The 14,413-nt window shown below is 36.5% G+C and overlaps 1 protein-coding gene and 1 long non-coding RNA gene across 3 annotated transcripts in view; one reads left to right on the forward strand and one right to left on the reverse strand.

The window, feature by feature from the left end:
- PIP5K1B (phosphatidylinositol-4-phosphate 5-kinase type 1 beta) overlaps positions 1 to 4,046 on the forward strand; it is a 341,484-nt gene extending 337,438 nt beyond the window's left edge. Inside the window, exon 15 of one of the 2 annotated variants that reach the window (XM_036856085.1) lies at positions 3,293 to 4,046. In XM_036856085.1, coding sequence (XP_036711980.1) covers positions 3,293 to 3,295 — 3 coding nt within the window. In that variant the 3' untranslated portion in view covers positions 3,296 to 4,046. The remainder of the gene's footprint in view (positions 1 to 3,292) is intronic. The other variant, XM_036856083.1, reaches the window with a different exon arrangement.
- Positions 1 to 14,413, reverse strand: part of LOC118897172 — a 124,589-nt gene that overhangs the window by 14,365 nt on the left and 95,811 nt on the right. The gene's annotated exons all lie outside the window — the stretch shown is intronic.

Genomic DNA, 14,413 nt, shown 5'->3' on the forward strand with positions numbered 1-14,413 from the left:
GGGACTTTAACACCCCACTTTCATCAATGGACAGATCACCCAGACAGAAAATCAATAAGGAAACACAGGCCTTAAATGACACATTAGATCAGAGGGACTTAACCAATATTTATAGAACATTCCATCCAAAAGCAGCAGAATACACATTCTTCTCAAGTGCACATGGAACGTTCTCCAGGATAAATCATATGGTGGGCCACAAAGCAAGTCTCAGTAAATTTAAGAAAATTGAAGCTGTATCAAGTATCTTTTCTGACCACAACACTATGAGATTAGAAATCAACTACAAGAAAAAAACTAAAAAACACAAACACATGGAGCCTAAACAATATGCTACTAAACAACCAATGGATCACTGAGGTAAATCAAAAAATACCTAGAGACAAATGAAAATGAAAGCATGACAATCCAAAACCTAAGGGACGCAGCAAAAGCAGTTCTAAGAGGGAAGTCTATAGCAATACAATCTTACCTCAGGAAACAAGAAAAATCACAAACAACCTATTCTTACACATAGAGCAACTAGAGAAAGAGGAACAAACAAAACCAAAAGGCAGTAGAAGGAAAGACATCATAAAGATCAGAGCAGAAATAAATGAAATAGAAATGAAGAAAACAATAGCAAAGATCAATGAAACTAAAAGCTAGTTCTTTGAAAAGATAAAGTTGATAAACCTTTAGCCAGACTCATCAAGAAAAAAAAGGGAGCAGACTCAAATCAATAAAATTAGAAATGAAAAAGAAGTTACAACTGACACCACAGAAACACAAAGGATAACAGACTACTACAAGCAACCATATGCTAATAAAATAGACAACCTAGAAGAAATGGACAAATTCTTAGAAAGGTACAATCTTCCAAGACTGAACCAGGAAGAAATAGAAACAATGAACAGACCAATCACAAGTAATGAGATTGAAACCATGATTTTAAAACTTCCAACGAACAAAAGTCCAGAACCAGCTGGCTTCATAGGTGAATTCTATCAAACATTTAGAGAAGACTTAACACCTATCCTTCTGAAACTATTCCAAAAAATTGCAGAGGAAGGAACACTCCCAAACTCAGGCCAACATCACCGATACCAAAACCAGTCAAAGATACAACAACAACAACAACAACAACAACAAAAGAAAATTACAGGCCAATATCACTGATGAACATAGACATAAAAATCCTCAACAAAATACTAGCAAACCGAATCCTACAATACATTAAAAGGATCATACACCATGATCAAGTGGGATTTATCCCAGGGATGCAAGGATTCTTCAATATATGCAAATCAATCAGTGTGATACACCACATTAACAAATTGAATAATAAAAATCATATGATCATCTAAATAGATGCAGGAAAAGCTTTTGACAAAATTCAGTACCCATTTCTGATTAAAAACTCTCCAGAAAGTGTGCATAAAGGGAACCTACCTCAACATAAGAAAAGCCATAGATGACAAACCCACAGCTAACATCATACTCAGTGGTGAAAAGCTGAAAGCATTTCCTCTAAGATCAGGAACAAGACAAGGATGTCCACTCTTGCCCCTTTTATTCAACATAGTTTTGGAAGTGCTAGCCACAGCAATCAGAGAAGAAAAAGAAATAAAAGGAATACAAATTGGAAAAGTAAAACTGTCGCTGTTTGCAGATGACAGGATAGTGTACATAGATAATCCTAAAGATGCTACCAGAAAACTACTAGAGCTCATCAATGAATTCGGTAAAGTGGCAGGATACAAAATTAATACACAGAAATCTGTTGCATTTCTATACACTAGCAATGAAAGATCAGAAAGAGAAATTAAGGAAACAATCCCATTTATCTTAGCATCGAAAAGAATAAAATACCTAGGAATAAACCTACCTAAGGAGGCAAAAGACCTGTACTCTGAAAACTGTCAGATGCTGATGAAAGAAATTGAAGATGACACAAACAGCTGGAAAGATATACCATGTTTTTGGATTGGAAAAATCAATATTGTCAAAATGACTGTAATACCAAGGCAATCTACAGATTCAATGCAATCCCTGTCAAATTACCAATGGCATTTTTCACAGAACTAGAACAAAAAAATCTTAAAATTTGTATGGAGACACAAGAGACCTCGAATAGCCAAAGCAATCTTGAGAAAGAAAAATGGAGCTGGAGGAATCAGGCTCCCTGACTTCAGACTATACTACAAAGCTGTAGTCATCACAACAATATGGTACTGGCACAAAAACAGAAATATAGATCAATAGAACAGGATGGAAAGTAACAGTGTGAACATGTTTTAGATTAATGAGAAGGAGCAGTCTCAACTATAAAACAATAAAAGTTACAACTCACAATAGGCTCAAATTACGAGATGTAATACTTTTAAACGGAATCCACTTTGATATACTTTCTTTCCTAATAATTTTCAGTCATTTCAAACTTTTTACTCAAGTTATTTCAGCCTCCAAATGAACGTGTTGGGCCACGCAATCTCTGTGATCCCAACTGCAACCTTCTTAACTACGATTTTGGAGACACTAATATTGCCAGGCACTAAATGATATGTATAGAATTTGTGTATATCATGTATGTGTATCTATTTGTACAGATACTATTTCCTCATAGAAAAGTTTATCACTTATGAAGTAGGGTTTATTACTCCCATTTAACAGATAAATAAGGTGCAAAGATGGTTAAGTAACTTGCATAATGTCCTATAGCTGTAATAATTAGAAAGAATCAATAGATTTAAGCCATTGTGTCTGACTGACCATGGTACCGCTTCCCCGTATATATCTTGGTACAGCTGTCAGGGATTGAATTAGCTGCCTCTGACCTTATGTGGCTACCATTTTAGGTCCAATATTTGCTGGACATATTTTTTGCTCCCCAGCCACAGGGATAGTGTGTAAAAATGCACACAGCATTCATGAGTTCCAGACCATGTTCAAGTTGCTCTGATTGGCTTCAGGCCTGATATACCACAGCATATCCCCAAAACCCTGTGCACTTGGAGGGCAGGAGTGTGTCTTAGCCAGCGCTGTTTCCTTCAAAGTCCCTAGCACTAAGCTGTGATGTGGTAAGCGCTTGATAAATCTTGGTGTAATTTACATGTTGCAGGTCCAGGAAAGCAGATGCTCATCATTGCAAAAGAATCAATTCCAGGCCTAATGCCCTCCCATTTCTACCTGCATGTTTTCCGGGCACGAGTCATTGGAAGAAAGAATGAACCTGTGTTCGCAATCATGAGGCGCCATTATAAATTGATGCCAAAACTTAGTCTTACATCTGCTTTCTTTTTTTCTCCCCCAGTAAGTGAAAATGGTGACCACCTAAGCAGATGGATGAGGCAGGAACACGGTTGTGGGAGAGAAGTTTCTCCACTCCACAATTTCCCAAAGGAAACTTGGCTGAGCCCCACTACACACAGAGTCATAATCAACTGGACTTGGAGTTTGCGAGATGTCAGGGGAGCCTTGGCCGAGAGGCTGATCAGCAGATGTGATGTGAAAAATACCACACTCTTCTGTCATTTGCTGTTGCTTGCTGAACTGTGAAGAACTGCATGAACTCTATTTAAGCTGCTTTCTATACCATTGCCAATCACCTTTTTGGACTTGGAAGTGCTATTTTACTATTGACACTTGGATTATTTCATTTTGCATGCATCCAGTGATTATCCATAAGCAACATATGTAATCTGCTTATATATTTTTTAAAAATCTATCCATGCAAAATGGTAAATAAAGTCTGAATTATGCTCCTTTTCAAAGTTATAATCATAGCCCATGTCATTAAAAGTTTAAATTGGTTTCATATAAAGATCAGTGTAATAGGTCTGCATATACTTTATAGAAAATTAGCTTCTATAAAGATTTTTTCACTGTTTACTAGTGAAATGAGAAAAGCAAAGCTATTTATAAAAGGCCTTATGTCGTGTACATACATTGTCTTTGAAATATTTGTGATTTAGTTTATTGCTTGTAAAAGAGATTATATAATTTATTTAGTAAATACTATTGTAAACTATAGTTTTATTGAGAGAAATAAAATATTTTGTTCTCAATTGTGGTATTATATTAATTCCAATGGTTTATGGTCTTTACATTTCTTTCTTTTGTTAATAAAAAAGAAGTAACTTGGATACCCCTCACTTTTACATATTCTGGAATCCTAAATAAACTGACTCTCGTGATTAATAGATGAAAATGGAGAGAAAACTCCCCGGGCCCTGAGAAAAGACTCAATAGCAGATTCTGCTCAACTTGTTCAAGAGACTTTCCCAAATGTCCTGGTGTGTTAGTCAGCTTTCACTATGTTATGTTGTGGTAACAAACAATCCCCAAATCTCTGGATTGGGATCCAGAGCAACCCCTATCTAGGACATGCCACTTTTATGGCAGAAGAAAAAATGTGGTAGTGGAACCATGGGAGCTCATAAAGCTTCTGCTTAAACATGGTTTACAGAACTTCTCACATTCCACTGGCCAAAGCAAATGACATTGACAAGTCTGTCGTCAAAGTGTTGGGAAGTGTACTTTTCACATAGGAATAGACTCAGCAGAGAGGGGCAATGAATATTTAAGCGGTTAATACATCTACAGTATCATATGAGTGTCCCAAGCAGCAGAAGGTTAAGAGGCTGCGTAATCATACACTGCAGAAAAAATCATTAGAAAGCAAAAAGACATTCCTGATGAGTAAGATGCTCAGTGTAAAATACTTCAAGTTAAAGCAAGCTGATTCTCATAAGCAAACATAATATTAGCTTTTGTAAATACAGCTTGGAGCCATGGTTACTCAATATAAGTATTAATTTCATCTGCAGAGTTGGTGCTGGGAATTTATCCTGGGTTGGGCTGTCAATGGGAAATTTTACTGAAGTGGATTGTGGAGGATTCTTTGCCTCTCTCTGCCTGGTATCCATATGTGCTGGCAGATGCCCGATCTTACTATAGGGGGTTACTTAGCTGTAATCCTACTCTTCCCCCTCCCATTTGTATCCATTTATCTAAGCAGGGGTCCTTAAGCCCAGGACCCATTGATTCTTAGGAGGGTCACAGATGGATATTAATAGGACCATGAAATAATATACACAAGTTGGGTCTGCCTTTGTGTATATAGGGGCTTTTTTCATGACGAGAAAGACAATAATTTCCATCAAATTCACAGTGACTTTGACCCAAGAACTGTTGAGAACCACTATTTTAAGGCTTAACTCAAATGCTATTTCAATGCCATGAAGCTGTCCATAATGCCCAATCCTCTCTCCCCTCCACCACCATCACCCTTGGCCAGTCTGTGGTCAACTCACCTGTCTCACAAAACCTCAACACTCTGTACCTTTGTTTAAAAATTGAGGTATAACTTAAATATAATAGAGTGCACAACTATTAATTGTATGATTCAATGATTTTTTACATATATACACACACCCTTGTAAGCAGCACCTAGAACAAGAGATAGAATATTTCCAGCTAACCTACAGGCTCTTTCATGCCCCCTCCCCATCAATACCATTGGTAGGATTGATGCCTCTCCATCAATGCCCCAAAGGTAACCATTATTATTACTTCTATCATCATGGATTAGTTTTGCCAGTTCTTGAACTTCATATAGAGTAATAGAGTATGTCCTCTTTATCTGGCTTTTTGGTGTTATTGTTGTTCAACACTGTATGAGAACCATTCATTTCATTGTATACAGTGAAAGCACATTCTTTTTCATTGCTGAGTAGTATTCCGCTGTATGATTATCCCACAATTTTCTACTCTATTGCTGATTGACATTTGGGTAGTTTACAATTTGGGGCCATAAGCATGTGCACTGAAAGATAAATAATGAGTCCCTAGACCTCTTCCTCCACACAGTTCCTAGATGCAGACAGCTTGACTTCTAGCACCCATACTGGGTGTGGAAGAATTTTCTCTGAAAAAAATATCACTACCAGGAAGTAGATGACCATACGCTAATTTGCCTAAGATAGTCTGAGTTTATGCTGGACACTCAGGCGTAATAACAGTATATACTTTCACTCTCAAAGATGTTCCATTTTTTACCACAAATTATATAGTTACCTTACCAAGGGGGAAAGCTTAAAGGTAATAACACTGGAGATTTCCCCAACAACTGACTCAGCCAAGGCACCCTACAGTGAAGTTCCACTACACCCCCCACACCCAGTGCTCACTCACATTTTAGTGCCCACTCAATGCACAGCCAACCAAATATCACAAGACATCTAAGGAAATTCTCTAAAATGAGACTGAAATATACAAACAGAAAATTGCCTCTGGGGTAAACAAGGACTGCAAGAAGTAAACTTCAAAACAAAAATTACCATACATCTTCAAAGATAATAAATTATACAGCATCCATGAAGCATGATCAGGATGCTGTGACAAAAATGAACATTTTACAGATGGCCAAAAAGCACATCAAAAGATGCTCAACATCAGTAATCATTAGAGAAATGCAAATCAAAACTGCAATGAGGTATCACCTCACACCAGTCAGAATGGCCATCATCAAAAAAATCTACAGGGCTTCCCTGGTGGTACAGTGGTTAAGAATCCGCCTGCCAACGCAGGGGACACGAGATAAAGCCCTGGTCCAGGAAGATCCCACATGCCATGGAGCAACTAAGCCCGTGCGCCACAACTACTGAGCCTGCACTCTAGAGCCCGCGAACCACAACTACTGAAGCCTGTGTGCCTAGAGACCGTGCTCTGCAACAAGAGAAGCCACAGCAATGAGAAGCCTGTGCACCGCAACAAAGAGTAGCCCCCACTCTATGGAGACCGCAACTAGAGAAAGCCCACGCACAGCAACGAAGACCCAACGCAGCCAAAAATAAATAAATTTTTTTTAAAATACTTAAAAAAAAATTTTTTTTTAATCTACAAACAAGAAATGCTGGAGAGAGTGTGGAGAAAAGGGAACCCTCCTACACTGTTGGTGGGAATGTAAATTGGTATAGCCACTATGGAGAACCGTATGGAGGTTCCTTTAAAAACTAAAAATAGAACTACCATATGTTCCTGCAGTCCCACTCCTCAGCATATACCTGAAGAAAATCATAATTCGAAAAGATATATGCACCCCAATGTTCACTGCAGCACTATTTACAATAGCCAGGACATGGAAGCAACCTAAATGTCCATCGACAGAGGAATGGATAAGGATGTGGTATATATATACAATAGAATATTATTCATCCATAAAAAAGAACAAAATAATGCCATTTGCAGCAACATGAATGGACCTAGAGATTGTCAGACTGAGTGAAGTCAGTCAGATAAAGACAAATATCATCTGATATCACTTATATGTGGAATCTAAAAAAAGGGTACAAATGAACTTATTTACAAAACAGAAATAGAGTCACAGATGTAGCAAACAAACTTATGGTTACCAGTGGGTAAGTGGGGGGAGGGATAAATTGGGAAATTGGGATTGACATACATACTACTATACATAAAATAGATAACTAATAAGGACCTATTTTATAGCACAGGAAACTCTACTCAATACTCTGTAATGGCTTATATGGGAAAAGAATCTAAAAAAGAGTAGATATCCTTTACATCATGTTGGAGTTAGTATTTTTGAAAACTTTGGGGACAAGAATGTGGAGGTGATACACATCAAGTTAGAAAATGAAAAAAAGGAATGCAGATGACCAATTCTTCCTCTCCCCGTTTCTAACCTTATAAGAACCCATACTAATTTTTTATGTTCTAGCTTCTTTACATACAGTATATCATTTAATAGGCACAGTGGTCTTGAGCAAACATAATTTAATAACCTATATTATATATAAATAATAGAATGTATAAAGCACCCCAAAAAATTATTAATTAAAAAAATTAAAAATTGGATATGTGTATATGTATGGCTGATTCACTTTGCTGTACACCTGAAACTAACAAACACAACATTGTAAATCAACTATACTCCAATAAAAATTTTAATTAATAAATAAATAAATGCAGGGAGTCTAGCCAACTTTAAGAGCCCACACTTCTAACTACTATACTATATAACCTTGTATATGTAGCAACCTACATATGTATATAACCTATATATGTTATATAACCTCATATATGAAGGTTCTATGCAGACAAAAAAAAAGAGCACTGTGACAAAGGGAGAGATTTATGCAGGGAAAAAGTAGGAAACAAAAAAAGATAGTTGCAGTTTATATAAGAACTTAGAGCTGCATGTGTTAAATGAGAATAAGAAAGTATGAAAACAGTAGTTGTTAAAATTACAAGACTACATATTGAACTGATACATCTTGGCATGTTAATAAACCCATGGAAAAAGATCTAGGATTAACTAGGATTAGTGTAGCAGTTAAGAAAAATGAGATAGCATACCCAAATGTTTGCATAAGTAGATGGAATTAAATGCAAAAATAATCAGTAAGAATAGCATCTATGCATTGAAAACACATTCAAGGACATGTGTTATGCTTCACCAAACAAAACAAGGCATTTCCATAATGTAAGCATCACAGAAGCATTTATTTAGTCTGTTAGTAAATACTTACTAACTAGGGATATCAATACTTAACAGAATTTTCTTTTAATTTGTTTTATTTAAGTTAATTTTCTTATGCATGAAACAAAAATCAAACTGTAGCATTCAAAATTTTTGTGCAGTGCATTTGCATTGCTAAATTTTATGGACCAAAATATTCCAGAAATCATACAAATTTAACTTTCTGTTTTCAGTTTTATAACAAAGAAAATGATAATTTATAATATTCATTGTTTGGGGCAGACAGATAAGGATTTCAATATATATTTTAGTTTTTAAGTGATTAAATAAATATATGGAAAAAGAATGAACATTCTGAAAACATAAAAGAGCTCTTGGAAATTAAAAGCATGATGGCAGAAATTAGGATCTACTTGAGAGAGTGATTAGGAAATAAGGTTCAAGATACATCCCAAAAAGATTAAAAATAGGTGAAATGGAATAAGAAAACTTGAAGACCATTCCACTAGATCCAATATCCAAATAATAGGACTTCCAGAAAGAGAAAATTAGACAATGGATGTAAGAAAAGCCTCAAACAAATGTCAGGAAAATTTCCCAGAGCTAAAGGATGTGAGTTTCCAGATTGAAAGGGACTCTGAGCACCCAGAACAATGGATGAAAATGAACCTTACCATGCAATTTCAGACCACCAAGGATGATGACAAGATTCTACAAGCTTTCAGAGTAAAATTAATTTTATATAAAGGCTCAAGGGTCAAAATTGTATCAAATTTCTCAACAGCATACTGGTAGCTAGAAACCAATGGAACTGTGCCTTCAAGATTCTGAGAGAAATGTATTGCTAACCTATAATTCTACACCCTGTGTATTAGTCAGTGTTCTCTAGAGAAATAGAATAGTAGAGACATAGACATGGATAACAGATTTATTTTAAGAAACGGGCTCACACAACTGTGGGGAAAGACAATTCTGAAATTCACAGGGCAGGCTGAAAACTCAGGCATGGGTTAATAGAGCAATCCTGAGGCAGAATTTCTTCTTTTTGAGGGAACTTCAGTTTTTGCTATAAGACCTTCACTTGATTGGATCAGGCCCACCCATATTATTGAGGGTAATCTCCTTTACTTAAAGTCAACTGATTAAAGACCTCAATTACATCTATACAATATTTTCACAGCAATACCTATATTAGTTTTTGATAAAATAACTGGGTGCTCTACCCTAGCCAAGTTGATACATAAAATTAATCATCACACCCTGGAAAACCAATTAAAAGTGAGGGTAGAATAAAATTATCTATGCAAAAATCATTTCCATCTTCCCTTTATCTAGAAACTCCCAAAAGATGGGTTTAACCAAAATGAGATAGTAAACCAAGAAAAAGAAAGCCATGAAATAGAAAGCCATTGGATCCAGAAATCAAGAGATCCAACCCAAGAGGAAGGTGAAAGGAATCCCCAGGATGAACATAAAGGGAAATCCCAACATGGCAACAATGGAGGAGATCTATAAATAAATCACTCCAGACTGGAGTAGGTCAGATGGCTCTAGACACAACTTCTCCAAGAAGGTAAAGATACCCAAAAGACTTATAAAATAAGGACAGAAAATTAACTCTAGGTATAATGGATCTGAGCCTGGAGCAGGGGGCAAAGGGGTAGAGGTGGGGAAGGTTATTAACAGAAAAAAAACAACAACTGGTGAAATCTGAATAAAGTCTGAAATTTAGTTAATAGTATTGTACAAAAGACAACACTGAGTTTGGAAAAAATAATATTAGCATCCTATGTAAGTATGACTCAAGAGAAACTGGGTAAGTGGTATATAGAAACTCTGTTCTAGGGAATGCCCTGGCAGTCCAGTGGTTAGGACTCGGCGTTTTCACTGCCACGGCCTGGGTTTGATCCCTGGTTGGAGACGTAAGATCCCACAAGCCATATGTGGTGCTGGGAAAACTGGACAGCTACATGTAAAAGAATGAAATTAGCACACTCCCTAACACTATACACAAAAGTAAACTCAAAATGGATTAAAGACCTAAATGTTAGACTGGACACTATAAACTCTTAGAGGAAAACATAGGAAGAACACTCTTTGACATAAACCACAGCAAGATCCTTTTTGATCCACCTCCTAGAGAAATGGAAATAAAAGCAAAAATAAACAAATGGGATCTAATGAAACTGAAAAGCTTTTGCACAGCAAAGGAAACCATAAACAACAGGAAAAGACAACCCTCAGCATGGGAGAAAATATTGGCAAACGAATCAATGGACAAAGGAGTAATCTCCAAAATATACAACGAGCTCATGCAGCTCAATATCAAAAAAAACAAACAACCCAATCCAAAAATGGGCAGAAGACCTAAATAGACATTTCTCCAAAGAAGACATACAGATGGCCAAGAAGCACATGAAAAGATGCTCAACATCACTAACTACTAGAGAAATGCAAATCAAAGCTACAATGAGGTATCACCTCACACTGGTTAGAATGGGTATCATCAGAAAATATACAAACAATAAATGCTGGAGAGGGTGTGGAGAAAAGGGAACCCTCTTGCACTGTTGGTGGGAATGTAGATTGATATAGCCACTATGGAGAACAGTATGGAGGTGCCTTAAAAAACTAAAAATAGAATTACCATATGACCCAGAAATCCCACTACTGGGCGTATACCCAGAGAAACCATAATTCAAAAACACACATGCACCCCAGTGTTCATTGCAGCACTATTTACAATAGACAGGTCATGGAAGCAACCTAAATGTCCATCGACAGACGAATGGATAAAGATGTGGAATATATATACAATGGAATATTACTCAGCCATAAAAAGGAACAAAATTAGGTCATTTGTAGAGACGTGGATGGACCTAGAGACTGTCATACAGAGTGAAGCAAGTCAAAAAGAGAAAAACAAATATCGTTTATTAACGCATATATGTGGAATCTAGAAAAATGGTACAGATGAACCAGTTTGCAAGGAAGAAATAGACACATATGTAGAAAACAAATGTATGGACACCAAGGTAGGGGAAGGGGGAGTGGGATGAATTGGGAGATTGGGATTGACAATATATACACTAATATGTATAAAATAATAACTAATGAGAACATGCTGTATAGCACAGGGAACTCTACTTCATTTTGCTGTACAGTAGAAACTAATACTGTACAACTATACCCCAATTAAAAAAAAGAAGAAAAAGAAAGAAACTCTGTTCTGTCTTTGCAAATTTTCTGTAAATCTGATATTATTTTCAAAGAAGTTTATTAAAACTGAAAAAGAAATGAGCAAAAGATTTAAACAGACACTTCAAAGAAAATATATGGTTGGCAAATAAGAACAAGAAAAGATGCTCAACATCATCAGTCATTAGGGAAATGCAAATTAAAACTATAATAACGGGCTTCCCTGGTGGCGCAGTGGTTGAGAATCTGCCTGCCAATGCAGGGGACACGGGTTCGAGCCCTGGTCTGGGAAGATCCCACATGCTGCGGAGCAACTAGGCCCGTGAGCTATAACTACTGAGCCTGCGTGTCTGGAGCCTGTGCTCCACAACAAGAGAGGCCACGATAGTGAGAGGCCCGCGCACCGCGATGAAGAGTGGCCCCCACTTGCCGCAACTAGAGAAAGCCCTCGCACAGAAACGAAGACCCAAAACAGCCAAAAAATAAATTAATTAATTTTTTAAAAAAAGAAACTTACAAAAAAAAAAAAGAAAAGGAACTATTGACACACTCAAAAATATGGATGAATCTAAAAGGCATTATGCTGAGTGAAAGAAGCTAGACTCTACAGGTCACTTACTGAATGAATTCATTTATATGACATTCTAGAAAAGGCAAAATGATGGGGTTAGAGAACAGGTCAGTGATTGCCAACTAAAATAGGGGCAGCATGAGGCAATTTGGGGGCAAAGGAACTGTTCTCTATCTTGATTATGGTTGTGGTTACACAAAATTACATATGTGTTAAAACTCATAGAATTGTTCACCAAAAGAAAAAATTGAATTTTACTGTATGTAATTTTTTAAAAATTTTAACCAGTTAATTTTAAAACATACGTAAAATAGACTATTAAAACTCTTAGATGTTTTATGTAAGTCTCATGGTAACCACAAAGCAAAACCCTACAGTAGATACACAAATGATAAAGAGAAAGGAATCTAAGTATACCACTATAGAAAATCACTAAATCACAAAAGAAGAGAGCAAAAGAAAGAAACAAAGGAAATATAAAACAGCCAGAAAACAATTTTTAAATGGCAATAAGTCTGTATCTATCAACAGTTACTTTAAATGTAAATGACCTGATTTCTCCAGTCAAAAGAGGTAGTATGGTTGAATGGATTAAAAAATGATAATAAGGCCCAACTATATGCTGCCTTTAAGAGACTCACTTCAACTCTAAGGATACAGTGAAAGATGAAAAGAACAATATTCCATGCAAATGGAAACTGAAAGAAAGCTGGGGTAGCTATACTTATATCAGAAAAAAACATGGACTTTAAGATAAAGATTGTAATAAGAGACAAAGAAGGTTATCATGTGATGATAAAGGGGTCAATCCAACAAGAGGATACAACATTTGTAACTATTTATGCACCCAACATAGGACTACCTAAATATATAAAGCAAATATTAACACATTATTGACTGGGGGATTTTTGCAGAAACAAACACCTGTGGCCGTAATACATCTCCAGCAAAAATGTGTTAACAGACCTAAAGGGAGAAATAGACAGCAATACAATAACAGAAGAGCACTTCAACACCTCACTTTTATCGATGGGTAGATCATAAAGACAGAAAATCTATAAAGAAACATTGGACTTAAACTACATATAAGACTAGACAGACTTGACATTTTCAGATCATTCTATCCAAAAGCAGCAGAATACACATTTTTCTCAAGTGTACAGGGAACATTCTCCAAGATATGTCATATGTTAGGCCACAAAACAAGTTTTAAGAAGATTGAAAAAAGTCATGCATCTCTTCTGACCACAATGGTATGAAAATAGAAATCAATGACAAGAAGAAGACTGGAAAATTCTCAAATACATGGAGATTGCACAACATGCTCCTGAACAACCAATGGGTCAAAGAAGAAATGAAGAGAAATCAAAAAAATATCTAGAGAGAAATGAAAATGGAAATACAACATATCAAATCTCATGGCATGCAGCAAAAGCAGTTCTAAGAGAGAAATTCATAGTGATAAATGCCTACATTAAGAAACAAGAAAGAGGGACTTCCCTGGTTTCACAGTGGTTAAGAATCCGCCTGCCAATGCAGGGGACACGGGTTCAAGCCCTGGTCCAGGAAGATCCCACAGGCTGCAGAGCAACTAAACCCATGCACCACAACTACTGAGCCTGCACTCTAGAGCCCGCGAGCCACAACTACTGAGCCTACGTGCCACAACTACTGAAGCCTGTGCACCTAGAGCCTGTGCTCTGCAACAAGAGAAGCCACCACAATGAGAAGCCTGCACACTGCAACGAAGAGTAGCCCCAACTTACTGCAACTAGAGAAAGCCCGTGCGCAGCAATGAAGACCCAGCACAGCCAAAAATAAATAGAAAAATAAATAAATTTAGTTAAAAAAAAAGAAACAAGAAAGACCTTAAACAACTTAACTTTACGTCTTAAGGAACTAGAAAATTAAAAACTAAGCCCAAAGTTAGTAGTAGGAAGGCAATAACAAAGATCAGGAAAAAAAAAATGAATGAAATAGAGACAAGGAAGACAATAGAAAAGATCAATGAAACCAAAAGCTGGTTTTCTGAAACAATAAACAAAGTAGACAAACCTTTAGTTCAACTTTCCAAGAAAAAAGAGGAGTCAAAAAAATAGATAAACTAGGAAATGAAAGGTATTACAACTGATACCACAGAAACACAAAGGATCATAAGA

The sequence above is a fragment of the Balaenoptera musculus genome, chromosome 6 (genome assembly GCF_009873245.2).
Source record: "Balaenoptera musculus isolate JJ_BM4_2016_0621 chromosome 6, mBalMus1.pri.v3, whole genome shotgun sequence".
NCBI lineage: Eukaryota > Metazoa > Chordata > Mammalia > Artiodactyla > Balaenopteridae > Balaenoptera > Balaenoptera musculus.